The following is a 22,515-nucleotide window of genomic DNA, read 5'->3' as shown; positions in this document are numbered from 1 at the left end:
TTCATCAACATTACCACCTCATGAAGTCATGCACGATTATACAAGTAGCCGTTAATCGTTTTAAATAGATCTTAAATTATGATGGTTGATATTTCCGGACGATCTTCTTCTATCAAAGACAAGAAAAAAATATGATATTAATTTGTCAAATTACGCGATAAAGATAAACTCGCTGTACTATGAACCTTTGTCGAGTAGACCGAGATAAAGTTGTTATTTTTCAGAATAAACACGGTGTTTTAAAGACGAGCAATAACAAAAGGAATGACATAATTCGTAGGGTTCGAGGTGCTACTGAGGATAAAATTCAGGTATTTACTGACAGTGGTAGAATCAGAGACTCAAGTAGATCAATAACAACTATTAGAAATGAAATTGCAAAAAGCGTTCCTGATCGTTTGCGATCTACCGGTGAAATAATGATAGGTGAACTCAGCATGAATGGAAATAAAATAGTTCTTTTAAGAGATCAAACATCTAATGAAGATGATGCAACAAAAAATATGTAGACACAGTAGATATTAAATTAACCACGCTGAGAGTTGAGTATGACGCTCAAGTAAGTACGTTTACAAATCCTCGTAGAAATTTTAGAAAAATTAATGAAATCGCAGATGATTTCTTTAGAAATCCGTTAGCTATTGGCGTAAAAACTTTCTAAAATTAACACAAAACCGGCGATATTGAAACTTCTATATCCGATATTGAAACGATTAATAAACGATTAGGTGTTATAAGAGATCCTAAATCATTTTCAGAGTTAATCACGATAGAGCAGAGTAATATCGATGACATTAGAAAATGACTAGAAGATGTTATAAGTGGAATTCCTGATATCTGATTAAAATTCCCCACAAGCAGATTACCAACCTGGTGTATACATTAGCGTCTGACCAAGCATTATGGTCACCACTCAATAAAACCATTAAAAATTGAGGTTACCGGCATACAGAGGCTCTCAGTACTCGGTGTTGTAACATTTATAATATTTACCACGATTTCACGGCGTTATCCACTGACTCCGTCAGGTGGATATCCTGGATCTATGTTAGTGAAGTTAGATCAAAACAACGAGGAAACATTTACAGTGGAACCCGAAGAAACAAATCGGCGTGATTAATTATTGGTGCCTTGAATTAGTAGCTAAATTCCCACCTAATTAAAATATAATGAGTATTCCGATTAACGTTCAACGTTTTAGATACAATCAAGCACGTGAATGGCAAACAAAATTAAAAAATATCATTGACGCGTATGCAGTAAAATCAATAAAAATATCTCAGATGTGTAGTTATCGTTGACATAATTGTTTATTCAATGTCTGTTGTTATTGCTGGAACCGGCGTATTATTATCAACAATAGCAAAGACATCTCTAGCAGTTGTAACAATTTGTGTTTCAGCTGCAACAATTATTGCCGGTATTCTTATTATCATTGCAAAAAGAATATGTAAGTGAACAAATGCAAAATTGCATGATTATATCATAAAATTACACAGAACGACGCTAGCATACTACAAATTATCGTTTTTATCAACAAAATCGCACTGGCACAAATTGCGGGTATATTACAGTTGGCCAAATATCAGATTGAAATGATTCGGTGGATTACAGGAGAATAATTCGCTGGTATTTGCAAATAAAAATAAAGATGATAGAAGGCCAGACTGGAATGTTGTCGACGTACCTACAGGTAATTATCAAATTGAACAAATCAATGATGAATTCCATCGCAGAATCAAATCTAGTATTGAAAAAGAAACAAAAATAACTTGAACAGTTCGTGAACCAACTTTATCAGCTGGGATTGAAATATATTCTCCAGATTACGTTGTAGATATTTATCAGTCATCAATTAGATCTGTTTTAGGTTGGCCTGAAATTCCATCAGAGTATCATGGACCACTAGAACCAAAGTTAAATAAATTTCTAACAAATGAGAAAAAATTTATAAAAACTCCAGAATATCGAGATGGATATCTATGGCGTCATTATACAGATAAACGTATTAAATATTCTGATGGTAGAATATTTCCTAAAACACCGCTTTCAATAATCGATTTTGATGAAAAAACTTCCGATCATATTGTTTATGAAAGATATTTTAGATCAATGCCTGATGAAATTAAAACTGAACATATAACTACATTCACGACATTAGTGCAATTATTTAAAGATTATATCCTGGAGTATCCTAATAACGATCTAAAAAAAGGAAAATTACTGAAACGATAGAACATTTAAATCAAATTGTATCAGATCTTGAATTTAATAATCGAGTTATTATGGAATAATAAATGCTAGTACTTATGATATAAGAAGTAGAATAATATACTAACCACGATAAAACAGCTGAAGCTAATTTATTAAAATTTGTACTACCATGATTTAAACCGATAAACTAAAGAAATCAATTAACGATCTTATCAACGAAAACTTTCCTAAAACTAATGAGTTATGGAGAAAAATAGCTTCACCAGCATCTCTTCTCAAAGATGACAATGATCCGTACGGTGGCGGCAGACATATTTCATTAGATTGTAAATATAACATCAACAATCACAGCCAATCTTGTATGTGATGCAATTGATGGCAGGTATCAAATTGATCTTGACAAATCTAGACACGATCAACAGGGATATATTCTGAATGCATTTACACCGCAAGTGACGCTGATGATGAAACGCATATTGTTACTGCTACTGCAGTTGTTACTGGCGTTAGCGCTGATAATACTACGCCCGTGGTCGCTACAAACGCAGATACGAAATACACTGCAACATCGATGACAGCTGCACGCCGTTTGTATTTTTTTACTTTTAGTGTATACTGGTCAATGATGGTTTTTAACACTGATTGCCATTCACGTACTTGATCGAATATATATTGTTGAACGGTTGACGCTGTCATTATTATTTTACGAAGTAATCAATTGAGGTGTTTCAGCAACAAATTCCAGACACCACCAGTAAGATGTTGCGGTTAATTTCTTCTCAGCTGCTTTCAGTATAAATGTTTCTTTGTTTCCGCTATTTAATATGATAGACACAACTCCAGAAAATTTATCAGTTGAATGAAGCCATGGATACGTTGTAAATATCTCAAATTTTGCAGTACTGAACACAGACAGCCTGTACACACCAGTGACTGTTGCGGTATATTTGATTGTATTATTTTGCTTTGACCATGTTGAGAATCCAGATGATACTGAGTATACGATGTTGGTAATATGTCCTGGAGTTACTCCCGGTGAAATTTTAATTAGATTAATTTTGTTAACGATTTCAGAAATTCCACTTACATTGACCTTTTGTGGTTTTTTTTAATCGTATCAATGTTAGTTTTGATATCAGAGAGTTTTGCGTCAGCGATGAGCGGAGTACCAAAGAATTCCTCTGCGGTTTCATTAATGTTTCTAAAGTTTCTACAGAGATTTGTAAATGCGCTTACGCGAACATCATACTCGGCCCGCAACGTGGATAATTTCCCAACAACGGTGCTATAGTTAACTTCAAAATATTTTTTGTTGCGGCATCTTCGTCGGATGTTCGATCTCTTAACACCACTATTTTATTTCCGTTCATGTTGAGTTCACCTGTCATTGTGTCACCGGTATTTTTAAACGATTAGCAACACTTTTTGTGATTTCATCTCTGATGGTTATAAACGATATATTTAAGTCTCTGATTTTTCCGCTGTCAGTAAACACAGGGATGTTATACGTGGTAGCACCGAGTACTCGTCGAACTGTCATTCCATTTGATATTGCTCGTTTTTAGCTTGCCATATCGATCCTGAAAAATAACAACCTCATCTGGGTCAACCCCAGAGAGGTTCATGAGATCAGATATTTCATTTTTAGTCGCATATTTTGATAAATCAATATCATCGCGTTTTTTACTTTTACTTGTGCTGAGAGATCTTCCGTAAATATCAAGCATATTGTCTTTAATGGGTGTTTAAAATGTTAAATTTTGCTGTGGTATACTCGTGCACGACTTTGTGAGGTGGTTTGGTTGATCTCGATAACGTGTCAAGTACATTAATTACTTCACGGACACATATTGGTGGATCGGTTATTGTTTGTGTTGGTAGCGTTGAGTACCAAGCTGGAGTACTTGGAGTGCTTTGTACGTATTTTAGAAATTCACCTGGAGGTGCTAACCCATACGAATGGAAATAAAACAATTCCACCTGGATCAATCGCGTAAGCAACCCAATGATTTCCTAGACCATGGCTGTTATCAAGATTAATAATTCCTGTTTCTTTGGTATTCGGTTGGCTCGGTAACTGATCTCGCATAATAACACCTCTAAAAAAATTTATTTAATTGTTTAGCAGTATCAAGTAAATCAAATTTTGACATCGGTGAAATAATCTGTGTGAAAGACGTTCGGGTACCATGAGGGCGGCGTTCCTGAAAGTTTTAGACCCTCTCCTTTTTCATATAACCCTTCCTAGTTCCTTGCTGGAATATAATGCTGGGGCATCACCAGCAATTAATGCTGATATTTCTGCGCGAGGTGGAAATATTCATCCTGTTTTAACCGTGTGGCTGATAGCTCCGGCGGAAAGTTAAAGTCGTACTCCAGTCTTGGATTTTTTTTAGCTTTATTGAGACGTTTGATTTGACGTTTTGTCAACGATAACTTGTTTGGACCACATGTGATTTGATTATCTTTTAACGTTATTGTAGTTCCGGTTTTTTTTTTGTTTTTTTTTTGTCGACGAGGACTGTAATTTCTTGATCTGATCAGGAGTCAGACTGACACTAACGTGACTATATGAAATGTTTATAATTAACGCGGTTGGTCTAATTATCTACATGTTTTCAACTGGTGCATCAAAAACTCCCATTCGCCCACCAACACCTTCAAGTAACACCGCTTTATCGCTGAAGATAACTACGATTGTTCTGTAATCTCTATAAACAACTGGTGGACCAGCTGCAGCAACAGGAGGGGCTATTACATTAGCTTGGAAGTGTATATCAACAACAGATTCTCTAACTGAATCACGATGTTCCAGTGAAAAGTAATAGATTGGATAATATGTTATAAAATCTAATTGTGATATTTGCAAGCCAGTATCTATATTTAGATCACGTCCTTGAATCTCATCAAGCAGTGGTATACACGTGCAACATGATTAGTAGTAAAATCCAACAGTATATTCTGAGACGGTTCTTGATGTCCGTTAATTCTTAAGGAAACTTCAGAAACACAGAGTTTATCAAATATCGTATGACTCCGTGCTTGCGAGTTTAATCGTGCAGTATCTTGAAAAGCAATGAAAATATGTCGTGGTGCAGAACCTCCCTGCTGCGATGTTATATGCTATGTAAATAAACCATTAATTCTACTTTGAACACTATATGTGGTTACTGTAAACCATGATATCAACAATTTACCACCTTGATTCATAACATACAGTAATCGCTGTTCTTCAGCAATAGCCGGAGTCATCACCGGCATCCACAACGAAAGTTTTGTTAGCATTAATTTACCAAGATCACCACTCAATTAATTTACGCGTTGTAAATCGTAAATTAAATTCTGTATTAGCACCATGAACCAACGGCCATACATCAGCGTCAGCGTTGTCGGCATTGTTTCTTCGTCGTCTTATATTGTACTGATTATTGTTTAGAAAATCAGAAGTATCCTTAGCAAACATTATTGATGGACCAGCTGATCTTGTATAATCATTGGGATATCTTGCCAAACCTAGTATTGTTGTAGCTACATTATTTTCAATTGATTCAATTTTCTTCCGTTAATCATATACGTAACATTATCTTCGCATTCTGTATCATCTGTTTTTTTTTATAATTTCACCTTCTACTTCAATAAATGCTTTAGCGGGTAAGAAATATCTGCTTGTATCTTGAACTTGTAATTCAATTCGTCCATGCTGATCTGTTTCCCGTGCGTCATAAGAATAATACTGAAAATCACGTACTGATTCATTTTTACGTACCGGTTCGTTTATGTCAAACGCTGTGCGGAGTCACGTTTAAACATTTTATTATAATTTGTGATCTTTTAAAACGAAGACCACTTCCTGATATCAGACTTGTATTTACTTGTTCAGTACCTTGATTCATCAAGGCTGCTAGTTTTTGATTTGCGGTTTGATTTAATATTTTACTAATTTCACTGGTGGTGGTTTTCGTCGTATTAATCTCGCTAATCTATCTTTGATAGCCAAGAATCTTGACCAGTAAGATCACCAATAGCACCAGGAACTTTATCACGAATAATATCCATGGCTTTCATCGATAATTGTTTTGCAATTGGCATTGTTTGGGAGCTATCCTTGTGAATAAACCCTGAACAACATCACCAAGTCCATTTCCGTAAGTCATCCTATATACTGGTAATCGCGAGTTTACTACTCTGACCATCATAGGTCTGCGGTGACCGTTACTGTGTATGATCATCTTATTTATTTCCCATTTATCTAATCACTGTGACAATTAGTCACTATGGTAATCATCAACGAGCTCATCAATAAGTTCTCGGTAAATATCAATATCCACGATACCGCCTTGAAATAATCGTCGACATATATCAGTTGCTTCATTAATTATTTCTGGTGAGTTATTTCCAGCTCGTTCTACTGCTATAAGAAATTCTAACTGTTGAACGTCATCGAGGATATTGTTAGAACAAACAAAACCACTTCGCAAACCACTACCAGTAGCACCCGGTGCATCATGAAATTCTTCCTCATCTGGATAATACATTTATTCTTCTGTTTGTTGCAATGGTGTAGGAAGTTGATAGGAAGGTTCCTGCTGGGAAGTTTTTTGTCGTCGTTGTTTTCGCTCTTCCTTTTCTCTTTGTTGTTGTTCTCGGTTTTGTTCCTTTTCCTTTTGGTTTTGTTCTTTTTCTTTCTGTTGTTATTTTTTTCTTGCTTTCTTTGTTCTTTTAGTTTTTTATTATAATTTTCTGCTCCTTCTAAATAAATTTTATAATCAGTATTTTCTTTGTCTTTATCATCAACATTTTGATTTATTTTAAACATCCAATCATCCATGCGGCACGACTTATATTTTTTATTATATTACCTCCTGAATTATAATTTAAAGCAGCAAACTTAACAAGGTCGGCTTTATTCGGTCTAGTTTTCAATTTATATTTTTGAATTTCTTCTATACCTTTTTTTAGTAAATTTCTCCCTAAAATCAATTCCTCCCTTCCCTTTTTTTTTTGGTTCTTCACCTCCAGGTTGAGGCAGTTGAGGTTGTGCGGCGGTTATGTTAGTTGGAAGTTCCTGTACAATTTGTTATGTTCGTTTTAATACTGGATGAATACCCTCCTTCTTCTCCTCAATATCCCCCATTACAACATTTTCAGTAACTTGTGCAACGGGCTTAAATAACTGTTATGTACCCGTAGCAAATTCAACTTGTGCTTCTTGACTTTCTTGAAGTTTTTGTCTTTCAGAATCAAGGACAGGAAAAAAATATTTGATTGCTTCTAGTTGCTTTCGTGCTAATCTAGCGGAATATGGTTCTCCTATGTTTGCCATTATTGATATAATAATGATTTAATTAATAGCAGCAGAGAGGATGCTGCCTCCAACTTGTCACCGACGCGATCGCGTAATTTCCTGCGAGTTTTTTAGATCAGCGATAGGCTGGGTAAGTCAATTATAGTTTTGACGGGGTTGTCTCATACCGGGTACTGAGGCAATCGCGATTTTTTTTGCGATCTTCCAGGAAGGCTTAGTTTTGGAAATGGAGAGTGCACCAATTAGAAGTTGTTCACCCTCTCTGCTGCTACATAGATGGTTCCATATGAAAGTTAGGGTGAACTAATCTCCATTATGTCGATTGTGGTGGTCGTTTTGAAAATCTTATTATTGCTACCTCTCTTGAATGGATTGCTGTAGTTTTTTTTTTGTTTTACTAAAACAGTTTATTTTTATGCTGCAGTTGGTATTAAAAGTAAATTGCACTCTCACTCTGATTTCAAGGTCAAAGTTTGTCACTGGTGTTTTATATATAATGATATGTATAAATGGATTTTTACTAAATTTTTCTGAAGGTTAGCGTGAGTGAGTACCAGTTCAGTTTTTGAACTATAATTGCGTGTGATTACAGCAGATCAAACAGATAGTAACGTGGGTTGCATGGAAGTATTAAACTACGGTCATTATGACTAAATATTTGTATTGCATAAAAAGTGAAGACGATGGCTTTTGTGTGAACAAGATTAGCTACTTATTACAATGAATCTATATCATCGCGCAGACACGGTGTCATATATGAATATTTAGGTTGTGATATTTTGACATTTTGTTTTAAAGAAAAGATAAATTCTTCAAATTGTCATTAAGTCTGCATACTTATGTCGACACTGCAATCGGTAACTAGTTTGTGGACATGCAAGGCGTTTACTTCAATACATCTTCCATACACAAATCTGGCAATGACGATGGCATATTGATAATTTCGCAGGGGTTTTACCAAATGTATAATGTGGGCACATACTGACAAAATTTGAGATGACCTCGGTGATCTTTATTTTTCCATAATATAAGGTTCAAGTTCCAAGGCCATGACTAATTTTGTTGGGATTTCTATGTTTTGTTGTTAGAGACTGTATTTTCCTTATGCAGCTGAGGCTTTGAGTCTTCACTTTTGTTGACTTGGATAAAGTTAGCATTTCATTAGGGAGACGAGGGAACAACTTAGGTCACATTTTGCAAGACAGTAATGGATTAACACATGAAGGGTAGTGGCAGTTTAAATCAAAGCATCAGATCGTATATGACTGGTACATTAAGGTACAAGATAAACAAGAAACATATATTTCAACTATAGTTGGGACTCTTCAAGACACATAGTCGCATTTGAGAATTTAATTTTCAGCGAACAAAGTTATGATTTAGATAAAAAGATATTACAATAAGATTTCAGCAATATATTACTGATTCAAACCTTAAACTGAATCTTGCTGTTGGAAGCGACGCTACATTTTAACTTTTCGAGTGTTGTGGCTATGAAAAAGGTTGACGTCGTATGATACATCAGCCATCTGAACAATTAAATTATTATATGGGTTCTACCAGAAAATCGGTTCACATTTAACAAATAACGGTATAAGGCTGATAAACAATCATTAATAGTATGACAAGAACTTTCGAGGATTAAAATTTTGAGGATAAATTAGAACGTAATGTGACCAAAATCTATGTAGGGACTATAATTACTATAGCCTTACTATCTAGTTTGCCAACTCGATGAGATACTTAGACATTCCAAACACATGCAACAATTTATGAACACCAAATCAAGATACAATTTTGGTTATGGAATAGACAAACACTCATTTACATTATTATTCATAATTGGATGGACTAATATAATTAACTTTCCAAATAGTTTACGAACCAGTAACTATGCTAGTTGCGTTGTTTTTATCTTTGGTCAGCAATGGAAGCAAGAAACCTACTAACAGTACTGCACGGAAAGCGAATTCGTCAGATAGAAAATAAACACCCTGACCTGTACAGCTGTTTCTGACAGCTAGTATAATCACCCGTAATGCAATATTTATCTTTAACTTTTAAATGACGCTTAATCACATGACATTTATCATCAATGTTATATATTCAAAATTTAATTGTTTCATCATAAATGTGGTCATTTTAAATCAGCTTTGCAAATATATGATAGATTCTTCTTCACCTTTAGCCATTTCACACAGTCTGAATGTTAGATAAATAATTTAGAAACCAGTTAGGTTTCGTGGAAGAGCCAAATAACAGTATCCTATCTAATCATGAATAACACAAACAATAATTGAAGAGCTTTATTACAAACTGAACATAAAAAGGCAAGTGTTTAAAAATTAACTAACAAGGAATTGGAAAAGCAAATCAAGAAAACATTTGAAACCTTTACCAATGCATGATCAGCTAAACTATCAACGTGATTATCCTATGTTGATATCCTATCAACATCTTAATTAGCAAATTTCAGCCAATTGATGATTTCACAAAATTTCAGACATAATTAAAAGAGGATTATACAAGATCAAATGATATTTGATATTTTGCTTTGTTTCTGTCATTTAAGTTAATGTTACCGCTATGGTGGTTTGATAACGTTAATCACATTAAAATGAATAACATAAAAGAAGAACAAACAATGCTATAAAAGTGTATTTGTATATTTCATTTCAATACTCGATGAATTGTTATCCACCTGAGTGAATATCTATTACGAAGAAAAGTCGTCGTGGAAAATAAAGCAAGAGATCAAACGCTAACACATTTTATACAAAATCTCCACTGTGATAAAAATTGCAGTTTGCACGGCTTCACTGTTTTCTCTTGTGTTCTCTTTTATCTGAATTTTAGAAACTACAGATCAATAGCCTTCATGTTTATTGAATTTGTCCAGTGGAAATATTTTCGTTGCTTTTCTGGATCAGAAAAATCAAAAGAAACACAAGAAATAAAATTCTCTAGATCTGAATCAGCATCACTAAATCCTTCAAGTTCAGGGACTTTCAACCACATGCAGTAAAAACTATATAGATGGTACATTTATCATTTGACAACATGTTTTTGATTTCGCTTTTTCGTAAACTGCATGTATAGTTCGAAATAGATTAAATATAATACGGTTTTCGTTGTTACGGGCTCTATTTCTACCTTACAGTGATTTCGGTTTTTCTCTCCAGTGCTGTAGTATTTACATCTGTGGTCTCTTTTGTTTTTGTATTCTGTCCACGTGTGTTGTACGGATTATAGTTGTCTCTGTGTTTTCTCTCCAATGTTTGTGCTGCTCATTATAGTGGCCACTATTGTCGCTTCTGTCACTTACTACAATGACCTCTTTTTTATTCTCATATGTGTGTGGCACACATTATAGTTATCTATGTTTTCGTCTCCCTAATTCTTGGGATAATCTTTATTATTCACTATCTGTTTTCTTTTACACTCAGTGGGACAATGTTTACAATAACCACTAATTTTTCTAGCCCAAGTCAAGCTTTCGCTTTGCATTTTAAACGCGTTTTAGTTTTCCATTATTTATATGCTGCTGTTTAATTTCAATAATTTAACCGCTGGTATTTTTGTCCCCTGATTGCCAAGAAAAGAAAGAATAGTTACTTCTTTATTTTGCACAATAGTTACTTCTTTCAGAGCCACATGTCAACAGTGATAAATCTCATATATCGTAAAATTACAACGTCATCTCAGGAGCGCGCAGAAATTGATCAGTGGAAAGCTCATGTTTTTTTTGTAGCATGGTCAAGATAATGCAATGACAAATATTAAATGTGCGATTCAGTTAGTAGTTACGTGCGCCTGGCAAGCATGTAAGATCTCCAAATCGGTTGTCACAGTATGTGCATTTTGTTGTCTGGTTCACTCCCCAGCATAAGCCAAGGCCACAATAAAAAATATAAATTTTCTCTTTAACACACTGGATGTATTTTGTACACTCATAAGGATGAGGATAATAGTTATCTCCCTTGCCAGTGCAGTAGTTAGCTGAAAAAAAAGAGTGCATATTGCAGAAAAAAATCTTAGCAAGATGATTGTATTAGCAAAAGAACTTTTTTGCTGTTGATTATGCTATTTTGCTTGAAATACACCAACATCAGTTTTACCATACTCACTATTCTAGTAACAACGAAAATTGGATACATTTTATTTTACTTAAAGTTCGTTAACTAGCTGATATCAAATTCCTTTCGAACTGTAAATTTCAGTGTGTGACAATGTTAACATTTACAGTCTGTGTCAGTCGTTACTAACATAAGAACATTTTTGCATAACAGTCAACCTAAACGTTTTCATAAAAGTGGCTTTTACGGGTACTCTTCCTAATTAGTCCTCAAAAGACTTAAAACGAAGGTTGCAAAACTGTTAATAACTCTGGGTCTAAGTATGACCTCTGTAGCTGCTACCATTTCAAAAGCCCATGATTATCTCAGCTTTCAAAAGTTTTGATAGAGAGGCAGTAATACGCTTAAATAATTATTTTGACAGAGGATTTTTATTTCGATTGCAATATTAGTATCTTATTTTCTACTTCTTTCCATTAGAAATGATTTCGGAATAGTTTAACTTTCAGTCAGGCGTAAATGCATTTAAACACTTCCTCATTTTCTTCTACAAACTTTATTTTAAGCCAATAGTAGTACACGTTCATCTTTCAGGATATATTAGTCTGAAAACCAAATGAACCTTAACTTACCCCTTACAACCTCAATAGTCCTCGGCAGCGACCAAATAGTTTTGTTATTTCTTAAATTTGTAACCGCACACCTCATATCTCGGCCATGCCAGCTCATGTTGAATGCATAGTAAAACTGAAAACTCTGATTGGTATTACAGTTCACCTGCGTATTTGCGATGACAGGTGGAAAATTATATCGTTCAAATGACCCAGAAATGTTTGCTTCCACGGACATCTGACTAGCAGGTCTGCCAACCATCCCTTCGCAACGGAACATTCTGTCTGCCTGTGTGGTCTCATTTTCAACAATCCGTGGCGACAGGATCAACGTCGGGACATTAGGCTCACCTGAGGCAGAAAATACAAATCAAGCTCGGTCAGAGAACATTGCTTTGAGATTAAAACTAATAATTGAAGTACAAGAACATGGCTTAATAAACAGAGAAAGAAGATCTGCCCCGCTCTTCACAAAACGTCACTAAACTCCTAAATATTCTAATAAATGATATGGTCACATTTTTTATTTTGAATATAATTTTAGGACTTATGATAGAGCCATATAATGTGATAGAACTCTGCAAAACATATAAATTTGCTCTCGGTGAATTATTGATCGTCATCGTGTTTTGTTTTCATACATGTTCGATGATAAATCACTGTTGGTATCGGAAAAAGATTCTAATTTAGGAAGGCATGTCACCTCGATATCTGAAGAAAAAGTAAAATCTCTCGATATTTACGGTCACGTCTGACGTTTAAATCTATTTTTACACCCCTCATAAACTATAATTGGAAAATGCAACTTAAATGTGCACTTTCTGCACAGGGACATTTGTCAGTTAAAATCCCTTCGGGGATATCAGTTTGAGTTTTCTTTCTTATTCATAAAACAAGTAATGATATATATGCTTCTGAACGTATTACCACTCTGGGAATATTTATCCCAGCAATCCCAATGGCTTTAACTCATTCCAGGGTGGCTAACAAAGGTAAAAGGTTTATATTATCACATTCCTCCTGAGAGGTTTATATAGGCCAAGGGTTTTGTAATTTTCCCTCCAGCGTAGTTTACACATGTCATGGATTTTCTATTATCCAATTCCCTCCAGATCTGTTTATAAACCTCTTGTTAGCATTATCAGAATTATAAATGAAGGAAATATGTTTGCATTGTAATTTACTTACTGTAAATATTCAGATTAATACTGGCAGTAAAGATGGCGCTACCGATGGCTACGCAGTCATATTTTCCGTCGTCATTGCATGTCAAATTATTGGTAAATCTAAGTTTTACAGTAGCATAATCAACCATAATATCTGCTATTGGCAAAGTGATTCCATTTCTGAATATAGGTTGAGACTCTTTCGTGACGTTTGCAATAAGTTCTCTGGTGCTCTGTCTCGCAGATTCATGATATACCTCAACACGTGCGAGCTGCTGATGATTCGAAACGTTGCACGTCATTGAAAAATCACTCTCTCCGATGTACACTTCTCTCTTTGACGTGTGGAAGGTTACAGCTGAAAGTGTATATAAGGTATTATATTAACAACAGAGAAAACTTTTGTACGACTTAGAAGTTTAAAGAAACCTATGCATTAAAACGTTATTGTTATCTTATGATTTTCGTTCGCACCGTTTCTTCTGTATCGAACTCTTCAATAATTTTTTTGGTGTATTTTCTGAATAATGTGGTAAAAAATCACTTTAGAAAGAACGTGGTTTTTGGTAACCTGGTTTATTCAGATAGATTCATATGGAAAGACACGACACTTTTAATTTTTAAAAATAATTATTTTAAAAATTACCAAACTAATATTATAGCCCCAAATGCCATCGGTAATTGCAAAAAGTCACATTTAATAAATCACGTGAATAATACTGAATATTAAAAGATATTGATCATAACATCGTTGGGTGTCTTTAAAACAAGACGATATCGACTTTTCATCAGACTATGAGCTATGTAATTTCTCCCTCGAACTGAACAATGCTACCATTTTACACATGCGTACAAATTAATCCGATGTTGATTGGCGACATCCGTGGGTCAACTGAATTCAGTCAATAGCTGGAACACACAATTTGATGACTTCACCTTTGTAAACGGAAGAACCCAATACCACGCTATGTCGGATACAGTAGGTTATCCTTATCTATTTTATTCCTGATTATTTTGTTCCAAATATAAATAAATTGTATGCGAAATGAAGGAAATATATAAAACATATTGTTTATGATCCACTTTAAAACGCGAGCCTACATCCCTTCGTAATCTCACGAATGAGTTTGTCCGACAGATGCGAAAGTTGTTGTTATTAGATTAGTCATTAGATGACATTTGCGAATGTATGAAGTCAATACGTTTGGACCACTCACGAAAAAATGGAATCAAGATAAACTTTGGTGACTAAGTTAAGAGGAGGCACCTCTCAATTCTAAACTGACTATTTTGATGTCGTTTAAGCCTAACATCTTCATTGTTGCAATGAACGGTTAATAACAAATAGTTTTTGTTTAACAAATTATTTCCTTCATTCACACTTCTGGTGAGATTGGGAGAATGGTAAAATGTATGAAAAACGGGGGCATAGGGGCTTTAAACTTGTATCTCTATCAAATCATGGAGTTTCAAAATATCACTAACTAAAGATATGTATTTCTTTCTGGTCAGCCACAATGATTCAGTTGTCTTCCTTACTATTGTCGGCTGTGTGTTTTAGGCGCTTGAGACTAGAATATGTTTCAATCTAGAACATCAGGAGTATGGCCTCAGTTCAGTTAAATTTCTAACAAGAATTGGTTATTTGATTGTTTTTATCATCACAACTGGGCCATGAACAAACTCAAACAATTAATAGCAAGACAATGTTCTGACATAGCTCTCGTTGAAAAACGTTTAAAGGTAAGATATGCGAAGAAATTGAAGACGTTTGGACCAGAATTAAAAAAGAGATTGCTATTGTGTCTGTCTAATAACGATGGTATATGGTATTATGTGAGACATAAATAATTACTCGACGGGACAATATTGATCCTCTTTTGTTCAGAAGACTGAATGTTGTTGTCTTCGTTTCGCACAGAACATCTAACAGTGGAGTTGTTCCAAGTAGCTGTCGCGATGATGGTGAACACTGTTTCTCTATCGTTGTCGCAGTCTTTCAATGTAGAATCCGTCTTATTATCAGCAGGAACCATCTGGAACTTGCTGGATCCAACAAACATGACCTCAAGGAAGATCACCTTTGCTGGTGCACCAACGTTTCCTTGACATGTTATCTTCAATGTTCCGTTTTCATTGGTGAAAGCGGGCATGATGATATTTGGTACCTCTGCCTTGTCTGTAATGTCAATATTATTGCCAGTTTAAACCTTGATTTTCAATGAGGTAGCAGAGGTATTCAACCGAAATAAAGATATCGTTTAATATTTTAATGATCTTGTTCCCCATAGACCTATTGACAATATCAACACTCAAATAAAATTATTCTCGTTTTCTATTAAACGTAGAAGTAAAACCTAGAGTCCTGCTTTGGTGTATATGCTTTGTAAAGGACTAAGGAAAATAAAGTTAATTCGCGACTAGACAGTGATTCAAAATATATCAGTATCGGAACGATGAAAATACTAAGTTCTTTAAAAACAAATATCAATATTTGGGAATGATATTTTGCAGATATAAAAGAAAGTATTGCTCTGCAACAGACAATGAAAAACTCAAAATAAATTTTCTTACACCACTTTCGGTCAACGATTTATAATATACCACTGGAAAGGGGCGGAGCAAATCAACTCCAAAAATGCACTTCTCATTTTAAAGGATATCAATTATATTTTCCGTTGCCTTGAATGCGGTTTAATATCGATATTTCTTAATATGTCAACGTTCAAGAAAGTTATATACTTGATTGCCTTGTTAATTTCTTGGAAGAGTGCACAAAGCCATATGCAATGGCTACAATAAGCAATTCTAGCCTTCAAGTCTGTGCATTCAAACTTTTAAGTTTCCTACAAATCAACAAGTTTGATAAAATGGTCAAAGTAATGATACAACATATGATCGTCAGGATAACATAAGAGATCTGACGATATTAATTTAAAAGCCCTTCACCTACATTCTATAAATTCTACAAATCATATACAGCGTAGGTAGAACATTGCAATAACCAATTAGGTTTATCCTTCTATTTAGTGTTTTGGTAGCACTGATGATATATTTTCCAACCTTGATTGAGCGTAGTTCAATAGAAAACGCATTATATGGTCACATAATGGATGGCAGTAAAGTTAAACATGCCCTATTTTTCACTAATGTTTGGCGTAATCGTTGCTCGTATTGTTGACATTCTCAACTGTTCATCAAATGGTGCACGCAATCCACAGTTATGTAACCTGAGATGGCTTTATATGTCTTATGGCAGGACCATAAAATCTGGCAGCAGTATATACGTTTGTTACTCATAAGTACAGCGCAATAATGAAATTGCATATGAAGAAGCAAACATTATTGTATTACATAGACACCAAGCATTACTGAACCGGATCATACTCTTCAGAGGACAATGTAACTCTTAATAGACTCATGGTGACAAGCAGTTTCTTGATATTGGTTAACATGAAGTTAAAGGATATGCTATCAATGTAGTGGTAAACAATTCGGGTAGAATCTTTGTGAAAAAAACCACCATATCATACGAAAGTAATGATTATACAGGTACAATAGTAGTACAAAAGCCTCATGAAAAGCCTCATGAAATGCAATGGTTTTCGGATACTTTTATCGTTTAGAAAAATAGGATTGAAGAAGGTATGATGAATAAGAATTCAGAATTCAGAACCTAAGATCAGTTGTTTTTCAAACTGAAAAGCACCAAAATGTCGTTAATAATTGTTTCTCTAGCTAATGATATATCTTATTTATCTTTGTAATATTCTTTTTTCAAATTCTTCTTTTGTGTACTTTAATCATTAACTTAAAGAAATCTTTATTCAAATCATTCTTAGCTTTTTTCTCAAACTTTTAATCAGATTCATGGAGGATTGTACCCACACTTTTTGTCTAAACATGACAACTTTAGGCATCTCTTTTAGTGTTAAACCAAATCGCGTATAAAGCTTTGAATTTGTGCATTATATAATAAACATGCTTCTGATTTTTTCAATGCACACACTAGTTATGGTTCAGCTGGTATGGTAGGTTTGTAAGCATCAATCAATTTCAATCAATTTCTTAAGGAAGGAAGGTAAGTCATTTTATATCTAAATGCATTTCACTGAAGGCAATTCAATGGTCTCTAAAATAATCATTGTCATGTATCAGAATCACTAAGTCGACATCTAATACGTACCCGTTATCATTATTGTCACGTATTTTAAGCTGATTTTCTTCTATTCATGCAAAGTGTCAGTCATGCGCCTATCTAAAGCATTTACATAATGATTTTTTATTTTGTCTCATCATCCTCGCCATCATACTCATCTTGGCCTCCACTGAATAAAATGTATCATTATTATCATATAATCGGTACACTTTGCCTACATTGTGTGCAGTAGTCTCTTTACTGACTGGCGGCGATCGTGAGAAAACTTTTTTTAACCCCGCTTTCCGGAAGTTTTTGTTTTCATTGAACATTTTTGGCCGCCATTTTGTATTCGACTCGCGAAAAGGAATTGGAGAAAAACGGACTCGTATATTTCAATATTATCAATTTAACACCACAGTGGTTTGTTATGTCATGTATAACATATAACATGAAAACGGGCAAAAATACCAAGACGAGAACAATAACAAAAAGTGAAACTAGCGGTTTTGCTGAGACGAAAATGAGGGCGGGGATGAGGATGGATGGGTGGTATATATATGTTGCTTGGTTTAAATGTGAGTGAACTTACTGAAATAAATAAACGCGCCTCTATTCACAGAAGAATGTAGATATGAACCGGACTCCCCAACTACAGAACTTTTTCACAAGTATCTTGCAGATGACTGGAATAACTTGTGAAAGAAAAGAGATATGAATTCCTCATACCTAATATTTAAATTGCATTTGTTTTGAGTAGTCGTTCTATGAACGAAGCAACCTTAATTGATGGTGATACATTTTAAAGTTTTCAACTGATTATCTTGCAAGCATTATATATATTAAGCTGTGTGCATTTTAACTTAGTTTCTTTATTTTCTCATAAAATTTCCGGACTATACAAAAACTAGCATACTTTTTCTTCTTTTTTTTGCAAATTGATTTATTCCTATTATATTTGCTAATTTTTAAAACACCGATTTGTACATTTCTTTCATTCTTACGTAATAATGCATTTCATTCTTATTTTTATTATGGTTATCGTTTGTAGCGGATATGCTCAACATGTTTGAATTTCTTTATGCGAGTTATTCGTACGGGTGTAATGTAATTTCTGTTATGTCTTGCAGCTTAACAGCATGTCTCTTACTTCCAATATTTCATGCCCATTTGCAGAGATATCAAATTTAGTTTTAGTTCTAATTGTCTATATTTTTAAAAGCACACCAGTTCAACTAATGATTGTGTCAATCCAGATTGTATTTTGATGGGCTATGTGCACACGCACTTGGTGTATTTAAAACAGCTTAGACGCCATTGATTAACGCGATTGTTTCATCTTTTCATATTCGCAGTTTTTTTAACTCATTCGAGTAAATCTATATTTGTATTTCCTCTGAGCGGATGATAATTATCCATGAACAAAGTCAAGTATTCAATACTGTCTAACATCCATTTTCGTTTCAATTCTTTAAATACGCTTTAAAGTCATAGCAAACTTCCTGATTGGGTCCAAAATATTCATCCCAGTCAGCACGAAATGCCAGGTTACCGACGGGGTGGGGTTCGGTTTAAGGAAGTTCCAATGATCCAGTAGAAGCGTCATTCACGTTCTTAATTGCAATAATTATACGTTCCAATATGTTGGCGCAACAGGTGACTTCAGATATGAAATGTACTATTAAAAAGCCAGACCAGGAACAAGGTCAGTACAGAACTTTTAAAATGCTTTAATTTAGCTGGAAGCGTCGTCCGGTTAATCACAATGCTTCTACCTGAAGCTATCACAGCTGCACTGACAAGGCTTAAATGAACATTTCAAATTCAAACTTACTCTTGTTCAACCCGCCGTGTATCAGTTTATTTTCTCTCAGTTGCCCAACCTCACTCTAATCTAGTAGCATTTTATTAATGCCATCATTAGTAGTAGTACTAGCTGTACACCTTTCCTCCACCTTCCCTTTTTATTTAATCATGTAAATGCATTAATATATGTGTTTCTAGGAGTGCAGTTATATCAGAGACGTACCCTTAAAAGCGACTAATAATGCGCCTCTACAGATGACGCCTATGAAACACGATTGAAATGACGTATTTACCTTGGTCGCGCAAAAGATATAGACAGAAATGTCCCTAGGATGTGCGGGGCCCAAGGCAGCAAGCACTAAGCGGGGTCTCTAGCAAAACAGTTGCATTGCGGAGTTGATTTCAGTCAGCAGCGCGGGGCCCCTGATAGCTAGTGTTCCGATAGCTTGCCTCACAACCCATTCGATTTAGTCATACATAATATATCCCTTTATATACATCAAGGTACTCTTTGTTGTTTGATTCTTTGTTCTAATTACTCCTGACGGTATTTCTTACCTTGCCAAAATATACATGTTTATTGCTCTATGCATGACAGTCTTCGTGTTGGTGTGCGTGTGAGTGTCTTTATATGTTCTTTATCGTCCAGCGAAGAAAAAGACCTTGCTTTAGACAAAACGTTTTCGAACCTTATGTCATTACACACACACACACACACACACACACACACATATGTGTGTGTGTGTGTGTGTGTGTGTTTTAGTCATAAGTACCAGCGAATAGGTATATTTTTGGTCACTGTTTCAAATTCAGTAACAAAGTTACAAATGGAGAGGATTTTCTATAGTAGGTTATAATAATATAATGTCATAAGAGAATTTAAGCTATATTTTTCAAACGTGTTGAAAAATGTATTCATTATTATTGGAAGCCTAACAAGAATATTGATATTTCATACCTTTATATTGTGTTCCTTACCTGGAATACGTATCTCTCCACCAAATTCATTATTGACATTAACGCTGTAAAGTCCAATATGCTGGCACTGTAATGGATGGAGACCGATTGACAACGTCTGACTTGATCCTGTACCGGACAACACCAAGCTCGCTGAAGCATTGGACGATAATACACCTGATCCGTTAACAGTATTGATATTAAACATGTTCAGTTCTACGTTCCTGCCAGATGTAACTTTAACGCTTACGGACGTAACCTTGACTTCTCCTATGGTGCATAGGATAGTCGCATTTGATCCAATAGTTGATTCTGTGGCGGTGCAATTGATTCCTGCAATAGAATTCCATTTCCATTGCAAAAATAGACCAGATAATGCAAACAATAAGATTGTGCTACCAAGCAAATGTTCTTGATTTTATATTGATATTAATTTGAAAGTACATCAGAACTGCAAAACTGCATAACTTGTTCAATAATACCATTAATCAGATTTAATGACGATTGATATTAATGCAGTGTTGACAAGATGGTGTATAGTAGTCGAGGAGAGCATTTATTATCTTATATGTAAAATACTATGTACTATTGACTGGACGCTCTAAGGAAGATAACCAAACGTATGTCATGACCTATAAAAGCTTCTACCTTTTATGTCCCTCTTACATACAAACTTCCGCTAGTGAAAGAAAACACTGTTCCAGGTTAATAAACAGCGTGTGAAAGGTATGTAAAGATTTCTCAGATAAACAACAGAAGTTTAATTTTATATAAAAAGGTATAACAAATTAATTTCATGCAATACAATCATACTGGTACCAATTTATGAACGTCTTTTAGCATTGGATTTTGTATGTCCGCACTTATATAAGGTTTGTTTTAGTTGTTGTGTGTGAAACGGACCAGTGAACTCTGCAGTACATAGATGACAGTCTTTCATACCTATATGTGTGCCACAAGGGTTGCGACGACGAATCGCTCAAAAACATCATGCAGTTAGCTAGCTGAGGTGAAACTATGACGTCAAATGTTGATAGAGTACGAAAATTACAATGATGAACAGAGTTTGCGCTATGTGACGGACGTAGGATAGGGACATGTAAGTTCATTATAGGTGAAACCATGACATTTTGGTATACATATATGGGCATCTAACATAATTCACGCTATTTTGAGGCCACGTCAGTTGGCATGCAGGTAGGGACATCTGACTTTCAAGAGCTGCTGCATACCTAATGATTAGATTAGCAGGTGAAATTGGTTAGAAGGTTGATCATGAGATTCACACTGCTTAGAAAAAAAGTATTAATATGGATTTCTTTTGATTACTAATTCACCTATTGAAAGACTTGCACCTTGCTTCAGAGCAGTGAAAGTACTTTAATAGTTGTTACAGTCCGGTGTCTAAATGATGCTATCCTTTGTACTGCATTAGTAGTTACCACTGCCCTATGTCAAAAGTATTCTATACACGGTACTTTTAATAGTTGTCACAGCTCTGAGTCTGATTGATGCTATCCACGATAATGATTCAGTAGTTATCACATCTCTGTGTCTAACTGATTCTATCCACGGTACTGAATTATTGATTGTCACAGCCCTGTGTCTCACTGATTCTATCCACGATACTCCATTAATAGTTACCGCAGCTCTGTGTCTAACCGAATTTATCTATGGTATTGCATTACTATTTGTCACAGCTCGGTGTCTAATTGATAATGTACGGCTATCAAAGTTCTACTCGAGTAACACAAGACTGCTTATTGAATGAGTCATTTGCATAGAAATCGTCACATTCTTAACACGAATGCCTATCAATTTTCACACCACATCCAATTGGTTAATTAACTGAAACCCATTCCATGAGTCAGATGTGTGTTTTTGTGTACGAGTTCAAGGACAATATCTTCACTGATTAACTGGCATATAATGTATTACAGACCGAGTGCATTCTGTCCGACCCAAAGGACGTAGGAGGACTGGTCACCTTTGGTGCCAACAGGACACTGGCACGGTCGGATCCCTTAGTATACGCTGGCAGTTTGTCGTTTAGAATCGACTGTGTTAAGCTATTGGGTTTTCTGGAACTGTGGTCAGTTTATCCCATTATTTGTGTGAGTGATTGTATTTCAGAATTAATATTAGTGGAGGGAATGTTCCGTATCTTTATAACTTAGCTTTCATGCTGTAATTCCAATTTTAAACTGTATTTTGTTCCACTGTAAGAGAAGAGGTCTTTCCA

General features: G+C 34.9%; 1 protein-coding gene across 3 annotated transcripts in view; it reads right to left on the bottom strand.

Moving 5' to 3' along the window:
• The window catches only part of LOC149777559 (uncharacterized), an 80,988-nt gene that overhangs the window by 26,219 nt on the left and 32,254 nt on the right, over positions 1-22,515 (bottom strand). The window contains exons 15-19 of one of the 3 annotated variants that reach the window (XM_089942167.1): positions 20,295-20,606; positions 15,228-15,551; positions 13,395-13,730; positions 12,228-12,557; positions 9,812-11,518 (exon numbers count right to left, since the gene is read on the bottom strand). In XM_089942167.1, coding sequence (XP_089798293.1) covers positions 11,316-11,518; positions 12,228-12,557; positions 13,395-13,730; positions 15,228-15,551; positions 20,295-20,606 — 1,505 coding nt within the window. In that variant the 3' untranslated portion in view covers positions 9,812-11,315. Of the gene's footprint in view, positions 1-9,811; positions 11,519-12,227; positions 12,558-13,394; positions 13,731-15,227; positions 15,552-20,294; positions 20,607-22,515 lie in introns of those variants that run through there. The other 2 variants (XM_089942166.1, XM_089942168.1) reach the window with 2 other exon arrangements.

The sequence above is a fragment of the Sinohyriopsis cumingii genome, chromosome 18 (assembly GCF_028554795.1).
Source record: "Sinohyriopsis cumingii isolate HCF-2022 chromosome 18, ASM2855479v2, whole genome shotgun sequence".
NCBI classification, from domain to species: domain Eukaryota; kingdom Metazoa; phylum Mollusca; class Bivalvia; order Unionida; family Unionidae; genus Sinohyriopsis; species Sinohyriopsis cumingii.
This window is presented reverse-complemented; position numbering and strand designations above follow the sequence as displayed.